Here is a 15,774-nt window from a genome sequence, read left to right as displayed (position 1 = left end):
CACTCCCCCAGTGCTTTGATCCCTTATGGGGTGAGACGGGACGCTGTATTTACCCGCAGCTGGGTCTAGCACGAGGCCATGTCTTGGCTGCGGGCTCTTTGCTGCCACAAACGTCACCTGTGAGGGTAAGGGAAGATGCCTCCTCTCTGCAGCGCCCGGGCTCTGCGCGGAGTGCGGGAAGCAGAGACTGGGGGAAACTAACTCAACTGGAGTCACCGCACCGACGCACGAAGCCTTTTAAAAAGAGCCGTCGTGAACTGGGCTATGCACGATGCGTTTTGTGGAGCACATACCTGCTCGCAAAACCTCCTCAGCTGTAACAGACAGACACGGGGATGTCGATCCCAACTTCAAGAGGATAAAGAGATAAAATAAAAAAAACTGAACTTCAAAGCCTCTGGGCCAAATATTTTTGGTTCCAGGGTAAGTGCTTAAGGGCCACGCTCAGGCTCCATAGCTCGCAGAAATTACAAGCTAACTCCAGAAGCAGTGCCACGGCAGAGATCAGGGAGGGTGCTCAGTGGGTTTGATGGCTGCTAACATTATCCTGTGTAGGGGCCAGATTTAGATAGGCATTTTCATAACCAAATTCTTAAGTCTTGGATTTCCATGATCAAAAGCGGGATTCACAGGTAGGATATACGAAGGGACTCGGTCTTAAAAGCTGGGACTTCTGTCTTCCCCTGTGAAATACAGGGAGAGGTTGTCACACCATCAACAGAAGAGTGTTAGACCAGGGCTAAGTGGTTTGAAAAACCCGCTTATCTGCTCAGGCACAAGACAGCAGTGAGAGCAGGTTCCTCCCGAGGGCGGCCCGCAGACTCCTTGTCAAACGCGGTCTTTGCCTCGGTGAGAATTCCTCAGGCTGTTTTGGACTGGTTTCTGAAGCAAACGCGAGTTTAAAAAGGTGCAAAGACTGAAGGGCAGCATATGCTACGCTGAGGTCATCCTGCATTTTCTCCAGAACTAAAATTGAATTTAGGATCTTGGCAGAGAACAAACATTTGCATTGGAAACTGGTTAATTTATGTGCTATTGCCCTGCTAGGACCAAAGTAACAAACCCCTCATTGTGTGCCTCCTGCCCCCCAACCTAATAAACTGCCTCTAAATAGCCTCCTTTCATTGCAAATCTGCTCCACCTACATTTGTGCTGAATGCTGGTTTTAAATGTTTAGCACTCTAAAATTTTCCGCATTTAGTGTATCCCCCAGGGTATGGGCTGACAGAAGCACATATATACAGGCCCCCACTGTTGACTAGAATACTGCAGGTGGCAATTACAGCATTTTGCACTAGATTTTAGCTACATCATTAAAATAATTTCCAGAACAGTTGTCAGAAAGTTCAAAATTGCAGCCCTTCTATCCAAAAGTTACAACGCTGAACTTTGAAAGAGAACTGTTCATGATAAAAGGTGTTATATTCTCAAAGCCACCTAAAGACTTCAAGTTACTACTAACTTTAATATATAAGCATGGTTCTACCCGTGTTAATATTATCTCTCTTCTACATGTCTCTTTTATATTAAGAAATATGGTTACAGCTTTAATTAGATTATTCAGCAGCTCATTTTGCATGTTAGTCAACAGACTTTGAAGAAAATATTGTGTAGCCACATGAATTTGCATACATCAAGATTCAGTATGCTCTGCTTGAAACCTAATACTTTTAAGCCACCGAAGTTGTACATATATGTACACAATATGCAAAATGTCCCACTAAATTGAAAACCATCATCTCCATTAATACAGGCTAATACAAAATCAACACAGAATCCTACCCAGAAGGTCGTGACAGAAAGAAAAGGTTGTCTAATACCATATTCTAGACTTTGTCTATCTCCTACATGATATTTTATTACCTATTTTATCAATACTAAAAAATTAAGTTTAATATTTCAACTAAGAAACGTGGTTTAATGTACAGCGGTATTGCTTGGGGAAAACTCAGCTGCCCTTCAACGATGCTTTTATATGGACATTTCTCCTAGTCTAAATCACATACATTTTGAAAGAACATTTCAGAGTCACTGCTTTTGTAACAGAGGAGTTATTTTCAGATACCCTGCTGAAATGTAAGTCAGAACAACAGGCAGAGAAAAATTCTGCTTCAATTTAAAAAAAAAGACTAATTTAAGTGAATTGGATCTTCATCTTCAGAGAAGGTTCAGCTAATTGAGATTTTCATTTAAACTAAAGAAACCCTGGAAGACGTTGGGAAAAATGTTTCCTGTCGTACTGTGTCATGTTTTCCAGACACGTGTAGGTAGAGTTAGGAGAAACAGGCTACGTACTTATCTCTTGGAAACTCCCATTTGGGGTCTTCAGGCAATTCATATTCCGAGACTCCTGCCAGCATGGGGGCATCAGCAGTAGAGGAGAGGCGAGTAGTTATCCTCACCAGAGGTGTGTTGGAGTTCATGGAGGAGCTCGAGTCGGCTGACACCTGTTGTTGCAATACAAGAGGCAAAAAGAAAAGACAAAAAAGGCAGAGATGTAATCCTGACCCAATATCTGAACAACAGCAATACCTGATAACCAAGCCAGCTCAGAACGGTGAGGTATTAGAAGGTGGCTGAATCTATGGTCTTGTTTCACAAATTTGCCCTCCCTTATAATCACAATACTGACTCTGCTACCAAATCTGTCTCATAGGACAAAAAACATGTAAGTTTTAAATATATTCACTCAGAAGATAAATTAAATATACTTTCCCTCTTTTTGTTTATCAAATTAATATTTTTATAATCAACTGAGTATGTATATCACCACCCTCAGATACCTAATTGGGCGGATTATACTGCGAGCAGAGGTTACCAATAAGCTCTTGTCTTCCACCTGCTTCTAGTTGTCCATGTCACCATTTCTTTTCCCAAATCAGCACACAATTTACTGGTTTTTAGGTATTACCACTACCTTGACATATTCAATTTTTAATTGAAAAATGCTATTTTTGCAAAGGCTCCCATACTTCTCATCAGCACTGATGATCAAGATCATATGCATATTACTGTGTAGCAAATGCTGGATTCTCTCACATACTTTCTAAGCATTCAATATCAAAAGCATAAAAAAGCTATTACATAATAGGGGGATATTTAAGTTTTTAGTTAACTACATTCTTAATTAAAGATTCTGCAGACAATGTGGAGAAGAGCCCATAAAAATAATTTAATGTCCAATGCTTTGAAATGTAATTCACTTTGGACTATGATTTCTCATTGGCCTCAAGAACAATACATTTTCCTTAGGGCATCAAAGGTACTTAAGGATAATCGCATTGAAAAAGGAGGTAGCTGTTCCATCCATGTAACAAAACTTCTCTTGGTATGACTGGTGTATCTTCCATAAGGCTTGTCCCTCAAACCTGCAAGCAGCAGCCTGCTGTCTGCTGACCTCAGGGTTTCAAGTGAATACGAACACAAAACAAAAATGCTTGTATTGCCACTCTGTCCCCTCCTTTAAGTGTGAATCCTCCTTCTCTCTTCAGCCCATGACAGACTTGGCCAAGTCCAAATGTGGTGGTCCAAACCAAGGCTGGATGGAGGTTGTGTCACAATGCCATCGCTGGTACATCAGGCAGCGGGAGGTGCTTCTCGGCCAGCATCGACAGGACCCTGCCCAAGCTGGAAGCCTAGAGCATCAGAATAATTACCACTCTCGACCTTCATCCTCATCACCTGGAGTCAACTTTGACACCAGGTTTGCTTATGTAAAATGTCACCAGGCTACAATTTTGTTCCACAGGTCTTGTAACTAGATTTAAAAAAAGCAATTACAAGCAAACAGATCCTAATAGCATTAAAGTGCAAATCAGTGACACGGTGATATGAACACAAAAATCCTCTTGTCTTTATGACACCTGACCAGCACAACTTAGTGCTCCCTTATTTCAAGTCCAATTAACAATTACAGTGTCTCAAGCCCACAGAATTACTCAAGCTCCTCAGAACCAGTCTGAAAAGCTTTTTGCAAGTCATGCTCTTACACAATTTTTTTTGACAAAACAAGGCTACAGCTCTCAAACAAATTTCTCATCATGACTGTGACCACCTGTTTTGTTTGAGAGGTCTTTTTGCTGGTCAACATCCTCAAACCCCTCTCATCAAATGGTGTTGGCTTCTTGACACATTTGTTAAGACCAGAGATTACGACTAGAAAGAGTTTTCATAAGGAAGAAAGCGTTACGGACTGCTATCAAAAAATTAACCTTGGTAACCAGTTTTGCAGCTGACAGACCTTTCTTGGTATCAGAAGCTCCAGCTTCTGCATGCAAGAGGTGGTGTCTACGGAGCAAAAGAGTATAACTGCTCAAATAAGGCTACCATTCAAAAAAGAAAGGTGGACCGCTTTCTCCCTCATTCATCCCACCATCATTAATGTTAGTATTTACTTTTGGCAAATATAAGTACCTGGCACATTCCTCTAGGATAATAAATATGATGCCCGCTTGGGATCCAAACAGAAAACCACTATTAAGGCAGACTATGTAGCTCCAAATAAATCAGTAAGTGAATACTGAACAGAGTCCTTCAAGAGAGATGCTGCCATACCCAGTCTACAGAGGACAGCACACCTGCTGGAAGCTGCATGGCAAACAAGCGCAAGAACCAGGGCTGGAATTAGACTTTTGCTTATTTTTTTGCTCATTTTCATTATTTCATTATGGTTTAAAAATGATGCTTCACGAAATGAAGCAGCTCAGCACTAAGAAATGTGCAAATCTCCATGAACAATGTGGCAACTTCTCCGTCCCCCACGACTTTCCCTGAATTTCATCTTTCTGTTATTTCTGGTTTTCAGTTTTTTTTCATCTCTCACCACAAACTTACTAATACTTTCTGACCACTTCCTCCATATTTCCAAAATCCAGACACGATTCTCTAGTCATTCTACCAAGATCTTTTTTCAAGTCTTGATTTTTCTTTATTCATTAGCATTGCCCTTCTTTGTAATAAGAGCCTTTGTTTTCATGGGACATCAGGAAGGCACAGAAGTGAAGCTGCAAAATTTAGATTATATCCTTTATCTATCAGAAATGGCCCAAAGTGTTCTGGGGTCTTATTCCTTTCATGAACACAATACTTGTATTAGACACTGTTCAGATCTCTGCCAGAGTTTCTTCTTTTCCCTAGATACTTATACTTACAATTCCTTATACTCACAATTCAGCAGTCTTAGCATGGTTGAAACCTATAAACGTAACTTGAAATACTCTGGTGATGCATTTTAAACACAGAAGTTAAATAGTAATAATGTACAGAAAAAACAGATGAAAGACTCTGCCAATTTCCCTTTTAACACAATTGCACATGTTTACTTCACACAATAACTGCAAGATTGGCCAGAGGTGCTTTAGGTAACCAAAGTGCATTAATGTAGATAGGAATGATGAGAAATCCAGAGGCACTGCACTACTCAGCGTCTGGGAGAAGAAAAATGGACTGCACTCCCAGGGAATATTCTTCTGATTGATTAACTGGAGTAGTACAAGGAGTTACAGGAGCTCAAGGGCTATAAAGATCTGCTCCAAGAAAAGATGAAGCCAACCCAGGCTGGCCTGCAGTTGGAGGAGATCTTCTGTTTCAAAATGGCCTTTCACCTTTTCTGCAATAGTAAAGAATTAACCTTTGAACTCATCCCTTAAGCATCTTTTTTTTATTGCCTTAGAGTGCACTATAACACAATGAGGACAATCTTACCTACTCCAAGGTCAGTAGACTTGGTCAACTTTAATCTACATGTATACATTTAGGTAACAGCATACGGAAAGCCTTTTTCCAGCTTGCTACTTTCCCTTTTTCAACCCACAGCACTACTCTCCAATCCCTCACCAGGCAGGTTCAGGAACCAGTGACACTCCTGTCATGAAGCCCACATGGGTTCACCGGTCCTCAGGGTGAGGAGTTGCTTTCTTGTTGGTTTGAAGTATGTGAGTGCTCCTCTTTCTGCTTTCTGTTATGCAAAGATGCAAGGTACAAAGGCATAACAGAAGTCATACTAAGTTTTTGCAGCAAGATTGCAATTGCACATGGCCAATATACAGAGTCCAGGGCCACTTTGAGGTCCACCAGGTGCAGAGAAGCAGCAGCTGGACACCTAGTCAAAAGGCATGAACTTCATGGGCAATCACCCAGCTCATGTGCTTCTCAGAGATAAAGGAACAAAGCAGAGCCAGGGCAGAGAGGCAAGGAAGGGCACCTAATGTAGGTGAATTACTAGGTCTACTCACTGTGTTGGTGACACTTGTTTTAAGCGATGATGCTACACTAAGTAGGTATTTTGAGTGTTTAATTAAAGCACAGAAGGCAGAAGTCAGCTTGACTCGAGCAGAACACTGAAAGGGCTACTGTGGTAAACGTTAACAGGCAGGTAGACCTCCACCATAAAATACTCTTTGTGCGCTTCCTCTCTGCTTCCAGGAGGCCGGAACCAAGAAAAGTGTCAGACTCAGACAGATCTTTAGCTCCATATCTGCATTTCAGGGGAAAAGTCCACCTTGTCCAAACCTCACACACCAATACATTGTTATATCCCCATTTTAACAAGATATTTTTCCTTCGGTCAACACGCTGTATTTAATCAGCTCCAAGATAATGCTTTACAAGCATTTCTAAGCAGTGGAGCACTTAAGAAAAACAAATCTGTGCTGGAATCTTTAAATGCCATGTAGCAAAATCAGCTGCAGAGCAGTGTGTAATTGTCTGTAATTGATTATGAAGGGTATTTTCCTCCACTGAACGATTTATACCATGTCCTGAAGCCTAGATCTGTCAGTTCTGGCACTCACGCTGTGAGATTTTAGCAGCCATGCAGTGATTTCCTGTAATTGTCAGTTTTTTTGAAGGCTATAAAAGTTCATTTGAAGTCATATGCATATATGTATATAAACATAATTAGAAAGTAATGCTATTGGCTGTTGGTAGAAACAGTCCATCTGAGTGACTGGATCTAGGAAAATAAAAGGTATAAATCCACATGAAACTGAGGATTCCCAATGCTAAGTACTGACACTTGAAAAACACACACCACCCCTTCATGAAAAGCACTCGTTTTGAAACACTTATGTAACAAAAAAAAAAGACAAATGAGTACTACTAGGCAAGTCAATGGTTTCTATACAGAGAATAAAGCAAGAAGCTAAAATAGGTATTAAGGTAAATTCCTTGCAATATATCCTACCAACAGTTGTGTATTATTCTTTGTATTTCAGAGTCTATTCCTTAAAACAAATTATATTTTTACAGTTCAATACAGCATGAAATACTATGTTACTTTACTTCTTCCAGATTACTTTTTTTCCCCAGGTTCCAGCTGCCATCATCATTTTCAATTATCTTTTTTTTTTTTTTTGGTGAGCTTAAGTCTTACTTTAAACCAATCGGTCTTTGCTCATCACAAATGTGTTCACTGTGTCTTTATGAAGGATTAGAATCAGCAACCAAGGTAGATGTAAACTGATGGGAATGTATTTAAAATACTAAGCATAAGAAATGATTCCTCCCTGTTTAAGGCACATATATACACCTAAGTTGAGGGGGTCCAAACTTGACAGATTAACTGTGATAGCAGTGATGAAATGCTCTAGCAATGACAAATACTTGTACTTGACTTTGGGCAAGTCACAAGAGATGGGACCTTCTATAACCACTAGAGCAGCACCGTCTCCTTGTCTGTTTTAACTACAATTTATTTGTTAAAAGGAAAAAAGTTCCACAAAAATAGACGTATGTCTTATTGAAGGCTGCTCTTTACCTTTTGGTTCAGTGAACCTGTCACCTAAAGCCTATGCTGCGTATCGGCTTGTGATGTTCAATCCCACAAACAATTCTCCCTCTCCCTTGCGAACCAGTACCTCCACGCCGAACATGGCTAATCCCAACAGCACTGCAGCGCTCTGCTTTTACGTACAGAAGAGGAACTGCTTGCTGGACTTCCCTGCAAGCAACTTCTATTTCAAAAAACAAAGTACCAGATCCTAGTGAGGCTGAGCTGTAGGGGGAGGGAACTGATAATTCCTGACTTCATCATGACCCTTCCTATGAAAGTGAAAAGAACCACATTTTGGCAGGAAAAAAATGCCTGCATGTGGGGAATGATAAAATCCTGTAGTAGCTCAGACTAAATAGTGTAGGAGAATGCAGTGTTGCAAACCAAACCATATGTTACTCAGCAAGACTCTTATCCCACTTAGACAAGATGGCATCGCAGCCATGCAAATGCCTCTTCGTGAACCAGGATTATTTTCATATCCAGATCCTTAGGGAGCTTGGCCCAGCAGCAGAGAGTTTCAAAAACAATATCAAGAATTCTCCTATCTATGGCCTCACTTCTCTGGAATTCCAACACATCCCATCACCCAGTCCCGGATCTCTGCCCAGCGCACACAATCTACCTGCCACAAGCATCTCCCCTGCTCGCTCTCCCCCATCCTCTCATCAACACGGCCGCTTTCTCTATTCCCCCTGACACACAGCACAGCACAAAGCCAAGGGAGAACCTTCTGCACCTTTGCCTGTGATAACAGATAAAGAGAGGTTTAGTGATACGATCCTCTGAAATACAAATAAACTGAAACAAAAAAAAAGTAAGCCTGGCGGTAGAACAAAACAAACCCAGTTGAATAATCCAGAAGTTCACACCCATTAAATAAAAAACCTCCTGAATTATTTTTTAATTCCCGATTTGCAACAACAATTCTGAAATCAAAAACCAGCTTTAAAAGATGAAGAAACTAAACAGATGCTGCAGCCTTAAGAGACGAAGAAGACTGCTAACTGAGAATTTAAGGCATCTTCACTGTTGATAAGCCAGTGTTCAGGGACTTCTCATCTCATCCTGCCTTTACATGCTAATACAAAAAGTTAGTGAAATGCCCAGTGAAATCATCAAAACAGAAATATAGATTTCTTTTAACACTTATAGTAGTTGTATTTTCCTCTATGAAGTTTCATGAAAGCAGAGAGCACTTCAATGAGGAACCCCTGTTAATAAAAAAAGTACCTGGAAGAATTGAGAGTAGTGGAATTTTTGCTTAGAGGTTGAAATAAGATTCGCACTTTAAACAAAACTGTTTTTCAAAAAATTATTCCCACTTTCAAAAGCAAAATGCTGTTCTTGCTAAGAAAATCTAGAAAACCAAAATAAACCGATAAAATCTGATCTGACAAGCATGTTGCAAGACAGACATTTTTCCCCTCTGTGAAAACAATAGCTTTGGAGAAGGTCCATATTGCATCATTTTATGATAAATAAGTAAACTGAGGGCAGTGGTTGGCACTGCTGTCACACGCAATGAAATAACACTCTCTCCCCGAGGAACCATTTCCAACTGAAACAACCGAGCTCACACCAAACCCTAGGTATTTTTTATGCCGTCAACTTATCTCTTGAGTCATTATGATGCTTTTATATTCAGGCAGAAATCTAGCAAATGTCTTTAATCTAAGCAGACAATATGTATCTCTCTCTGGTTAAGTACACAACATTTGAAAAGCTTTCTTTTCAGTAGTCCAGAAAGCTACGCAAATTTTTTTAGCCACAGAGATGTGTGAATTGAGCTGAGAGCCTCTCATCATTTTCTGATGTACTAAGAGGCAAAAAGTCCCTCTTCCTCCCAGTGATTTTCAAGCAAATAAGTAAAATCATAAAATTACAAAAAAACCCACAACCAACCAACACACCCACAAAACAACAACCACAAAACAACCCACAAAAAAAAAGGTGGCAAAGAAAGTAAAAAAAACTAAGAATTAACATTTTTGCTCATAAAACAAACTAAACATTTTTCACATCGGGCAACGCTGATGTCCCCCACCTCAAGATTTTGTGAAATACTACACTTCAGAGGAAGATGGCTAAAGCACTACTGCTCTATTTCTAACCAAGGACATTCAGGAATCCTGAAAAAAAGCGTTCGGAAAAAAAGTAATACTCTTCAAAATCCTAAGACCAAGCTGCACCCTAACTCTGTGTGATTATGCATCTAAATTTCAAATGTTTACCCGCACTGAAGAGCTATTTTTAAGGTACATGCATTACTCTGACAGCGATCAACCTGCAGAGATTCTGCACAACCTGTTCATGGTGCAGATGGACCCAAACCAAACCCTCAGATCCAAACGCCCTGACCAGAGCCTGGATCCAGCCCCTGCAGATGGTACCTATTTTGAATAACAAGGTGAACCAAAAGCCTCAGATGCCAACACCCCTCCAGCCTCTCAGAGCTGAAACCTGGGGGTGGATTTGGTGGCTTTAGAGGACTATCCTGAAGACCTACTGCAAGAAAAAAAGAAGAAAAAAAAAACACAACCCAAAACCCACAACATATTAAACTCCAGCTTCAAAAGAAACATGTCCTTCAGGAGAGGATAGCATGTGGGAACGGAGGGTGTTTTGGCAAGTGATGGCCTGTGACAAAGCCAAAGGCCTGCTACTTGTTCAACTGGCTTGTTGCTCATGGTATTGCCCTCTCCAGAAATGCTCAGTGCCAGCCACAAGCAATTGTAAAATATATTTCATGCGATGCTCCTATGTGCATTTTAAATCTGACGCTTGCTTTTGTTCCTCACTCAAAAGCATTAGCCTCTTCATGAAACTGTCCGAGATCTGATATAGTATCTCCCCTATTTTTACTTTATTACAATTTTTTTCTATTTTGGGGTGGTTTCTGGATGCTTGGCTATGAAATTCCACCCCACTTCGGTGTTCAAAATTCTTCCTGAAAAATACCTCTCTGTATCTGGTACCTAGTTACTACAATAATAGTCACCTTAGAAACATTATAAATACACAATTAAATAGGATTCTGTTCCAAAGTCCATTAAGTCAGTAAAATTTTTTCCATCGACTTCAATGAGCTGTGGGATCAGGCCCCAAAATACTTTAAATACATTTTTTTTCCCATCTCTAGACTGCTAATACAGAACATATTCCATTTTTTTACATTTCTCCTGACATCCCTGCCCCTATTTCCTTACCCTGAGACACACATTGCTGTGTTACAACGTACTTTCTTCCCATGCCAGATTACATCCCACCCCTACTGCGATTTGGTATAACGCTTATTTATTCCCCTTTCCAAAGCTTTCATCAAAAGAATGTGCTGGCTTAGGTTGTTTGGTAAAAGTTTTTTAAACTCTTTATCTACTTTCTGTTACCTGTCTGCGCAGAGGGATTCGCTTTGTCAGCTTATGGACAGCGGGCTGGCTGCTGAAGTCGGGCTTCTTGGTGGTGTTCTTCATGCGGCACAGGATGACTGTCAGCACCATGCAGGCAATTAAGAAGACCCCTATGCAGTAAATCGCTATTTCCAGGTAGTCTGGAGACGTCGGATATTCTTTTTCTTTCTCGGGAGCTGGATCGGAAGTTTTTAGGAGGGAACAATCACGCCACAGAGTTAGCACACGGCACAAGCGCAGTTCAGTACAGCGCATGGAACAACACGAAACGGTAAAATACCAGCAATTCTCACAGTGATCGTGCGACATACAGAATACTGTGGATGTTTAGGCCATCTTGCAATCTGAGAGTAATTCCTCTTTCTAGATCGCTGCTTTGACTTCTCAGTTTTCCATTAAGTGTGAGCTTGTGCATGTGTGTATACATATATACACATATAGATGTGTCTGCCTAGATAGGTAGGCAGATATACAGATATTGAAATATTGGATGAACAAGCATAATTTTAGGGGAAAAGAAAAAAACCTGAAGTGTTCAAACTAGGCTCAGGTTCATTTTGCTGCTCAAGTCAGACTTCAAAAGTAGGGTAATTCTTTTTAACCGCATAAAGCCACATCTAAAGATAAAATAATGAATTAGCTAGCTTTAAAGTGTCGAAATTCTCAAATAGATGTTTGGGCTTGAGTCTGCATTGCCTGTTTATCCAAATTTTCACTGGGATCTCAAAATACAGAGGGAAGGCAGGATGAATCGGTCCCTCATCATGTTTCTAAATTCTGGTTAGGGATTTCAAGAGTGTTTCGAGGACCCGGCTGCCCAACTGCTTAACTGACCGCGGTTCATGCCGGGTGCCTCACTCCCCTGAAGTCCTTTGAAGAGCCCAGTGTCAGATTAAAAAGCGTAATGCAAGCGAAAGCTGAATTGCTAGCAATACGTTAATATGTCCTCTTTCGTGAGGACTGAATATTTCAAGGAACCTCATCAGTGGTTACTAGTCTATGAGATTAGATTTTAGTGGGACTGGTTCCACATAGCTGTTACTCTGATTGAAACCATTCTGAAATTATCTTCAAGACAGTTATATGTGCAAACACTGTCCCTAAGCCCTTATCTGGGATTCAACCCCCGGATAAACAGCATTCCACAGCAATCAGCGGTCACTCCGCAAGCGATGCACATTCAAGCTGAATTCTAGGCTTATAAAAATACTTCATTCAGGAAAAATCAGTTAAAAAACGCTCTTCAGGCACTTGCAAAATGCAAACACTGCTAGCAGAAGCAAGCTTTACCCAAGTACTGCTTTGCCTGCTTGGTGACAGACCACGCAGGCTCGGTGTTCACGTAAGAGTGAGATGTAATAAAGTTGCCTTGTTCAATGTATTTTAGTGAAGGGTCAGAAATTTTCTGCAGAAAAGTGGGAACATTTCACTCCTGCAATATGAACCTCAGCAACACATACATGCAGGTTTTGTGCCTTTTACTCAGGATTAACAATTAATAAGTGGTAAGCACAAGATGACCCAGCAAACCTCAGGTGGTTCACGTTTTTTCGAAAGAACTCCTAAGGCAGCTGCCAACAGTCATAAATGAGAAAATTTGACTAGTGTTCAAAACCAACTACAGTTACATCTTCTAACAGCTGATAACAATTTTCAGGCAATAATGCACATTGATGTTTGTTTCTTTTAAGGACAGAAACATCATCAACCCGAGAACAGCAAGACATGCTTTGCAGTAAAAGCAAACAACTACTTGTTTTCTTAGAGCATGCAAATGTTTAAAGATGCACGGAGCCGATTCCCAAGATATGGAAGGCACTGCTTCTGTACACCATCCATTGGCATTAAAACTACAATTTCCGTAAGAGATTTGGACGATAGGTAAAAGTGAATTTAAGTACGTGAAATAGCTGAGGTATTTTGATAAACCAGTACATGATTGTGGCCAAATTAGTCCCAAAGCTTCATATGAAACTTTGAATTTCCCTCTTGAAAAAGTTTACAATGATTAACGGGCTGATTTTCAGTTATCTTACTGAAATGCTAAGGAAATGCAGCTCCTTAGCATTTCTGATGAACATTTAACAAATGTAAAAATACTTCAATTAAGCGCAACAGCTCTCCCCCCTTTTTTGTTGTTGTTAGGTTTCTGGAGTGGCAAATATGTCACAAGACACTTAATTGGCTTGAGACAGCTGTGGTCAAAAAAAGTTATTGTAAAAGTCCCTTTCTGAGACAGAAGCCGTGCTAATTCTGCAGCAATCAACAAGGGGAAAAATAAAGAGGAAAAACCACAGAAAGAGAGCAGTGTATACCTGGCAGAACTGTCAACCATGCAGTGTGAAAGGATATCCCAATAGAATTACCCGCCAAGCACGTATACTCCCCAGCATCCTCAAAAGTTACATTCCGTATATAGAGAACCTCAATTTCTTTGTCCGTGGTGTTAACACCGGCAGCCTAAAAAAAAAACAAGAGGGAAGCAAGAGAAAAAGCTAGACATTGAGAGAATTCTTGTGGATAGGGAGACGGAGCCACGGGGCTTTGCACTTTGTAAAGGCAGAGGTGTAGAGATGCAAAGCTCCTTCCCCATCCACAATCCCTCATCCAAAAGGCGTTTACCAACAGGTCCCAGCTCACCTCAGAAAGTAATTGACACCCTTCACCAGACCTAAACTCACCACCTAAACATGCATGCAATCAAATGACATGGAAAAATTAACCCACAAAGCTTTTTTTTTTTTCTTCGTTTTTGTTAATAAAAGGAAGTTGAAAGAAAAACAAAGAGAAAACAAAGTAGGACAGAATGCGGGTTCCTTCACATGTAGTTACCTGTTTCAGAGGAAAGAATTTACTATAAAAATATACTTTGAAAGGATTAAAAAAAAAAAAAGAGGCAACTGCTGCTTCAAAAGACGCAACTTAGTAGCTGTCTTAAGCATTGTATGGTCTTTGCATTATCCACTGCACTACACTTCAATACTGTATGTTGTGCACTGTTGATAAATCTTAGTTTAATCTGAAGTCTGGTAATATTTGGTGGCTTGCTCAGAAGCACAGAAGGTAGCTCAGGTCTTGTTCAAAAAAGATCAGTTGTGGCGCTCAGATGTGGAGAAAAACTGGACCCAAAGGTTGAAAAACCAGGAGATGGAAATAAAATGTATTTTTCTAAATCTTAGAGGGTTTAAAAAAAAAAAAAGTAATAAGCTGGAAGGTTTTTTCCTGGTCTCCTTCCAGACTTGCTAAATCTCTGGCTTTACCAAGTCACTATGTACCAAACGGATCAGTGTACCAGTGATTATCCAAATTCGTACAAAAGAGTAAATCTTAGACCTGAAACTTTCCAGCTGTCCCAAGATGGGCACAGCAGGGAATCAGTGTCTAGGTCTCTAAGATGGAGATTTTTGAAATTTGAAATTTGCTGCTTTTTGTCTCTGTTCCATTCAAAGATGTTACTCTGAAACATAAGATGAGGGAATAAACTCATTTTTACCAGACTATTTTAAAGGAAATTTAGTTTAAGTTGTAGTCACGTTGATGCCATTCTTTATTGCTATTAATGGGTTATTACCCAGTTAAAATACAGGTGAATAACAACTGGAAAACCCTCCCACTCTGCACAGCTGCAGGTGATGTGGGAAGTTGTAAGTGACTAAACTCACCTGACTTATGCTTCAGTGGGTACTTATGTGAACATTTCGTATATATACACACACATATGTATATATATATAAAAATATACACTAATTAGGTCATAAACACATTGTTATTATATATATGAACTGCAAAGTATGCAGAATTCACAATAAAACTGGACGTAAACACACAGACACAAAGACGCCAAACACAAGAGAGAATAAAGATCAGCATCAGAAACCAGTGCTTACGGGACACACAGAAGATTGTGGGAATTTTTCCATGGCTGCTGGTGTAATACCAGTTGCATCACCGAAGGAAGATTACACATATACCACAAGGCCAAAGAGTCATCCTACAAGCTGCCTGCAGTCTCCCAAAGCACCATTTTTTCCAGCTTCTACATCCAGCTTGCTTTAAAAAACATCGTTACCTTGTATACTTGGCAGAACAGAGAGCCAGGCAGACTGGTTGGCCTCCCCTATATAATTGGAGACCTTACAAATATATTCTCCAGCGTCCGCCTCTGTCACATTGTACAGTGTCAGCACTTCAGCATTGGAACTATTTATCCCCGAATGCTAGAATAGACCAATAACACAGGAGAACAATGTCACTGCTGCCCAAAACGGACACCAACCTGTCTACGGTCCCACCACCAACACGTCATAAGAATACGCCTTCCACTTCATACAGGTATCAGTGTCAAAACATTGCGGGTTTGGGGTTTGTTGTTGTTGCTTGGGGTTTTTTTAAATACGAAGCATCACAAGAGACGTTAGACAACAGCGTCATCAGGGAAAAAAGCATCTGGGCTGTTACACCGGCTGCATGGAACAAGATGGTATAGAGCTGGCTGTCCTGCCCACCAGCACGGTGAGTTTTGGCAGTCCCACCCAGCTCGGAAAACTTTGGAGTTTCCTTGGTCAGGCTTGCTCAAAGCACCTGCCAGCAGGA

The 15,774-nt window shown here is 40.5% G+C and overlaps 1 protein-coding gene across 1 annotated transcript in view; it reads right to left on the bottom strand.

Moving 5' to 3' along the window:
• Nucleotides 1-293: 293 nt before the first annotated feature.
• The window catches only part of LOC104621943 (fibroblast growth factor receptor 2-like), a gene marked incomplete at its 3' end in the record, with an annotated part of 67,093 nt that continues 51,612 nt past the window's right edge, over nt 294-15,774 (bottom strand). Inside the window, 4 exon segments of the mRNA XM_010288578.1 lie at nt 294-348; nt 2,296-2,447; nt 11,161-11,357; nt 15,251-15,398. Coding sequence (XP_010286880.1) covers nt 294-348; nt 2,296-2,447; nt 11,161-11,357; nt 15,251-15,398 — 552 coding nt within the window.

The sequence above is a fragment of the Phaethon lepturus genome, unplaced genomic scaffold (genome assembly GCF_000687285.1).
Source record: "Phaethon lepturus isolate BGI_N335 unplaced genomic scaffold, ASM68728v1 scaffold11776, whole genome shotgun sequence".
Classification (NCBI taxonomy): domain Eukaryota; kingdom Metazoa; phylum Chordata; class Aves; order Phaethontiformes; family Phaethontidae; genus Phaethon; species Phaethon lepturus.
Note: the sequence above shows the minus strand (reverse complement) of the source record. Positions and strands in the feature narration are given on the sequence as shown.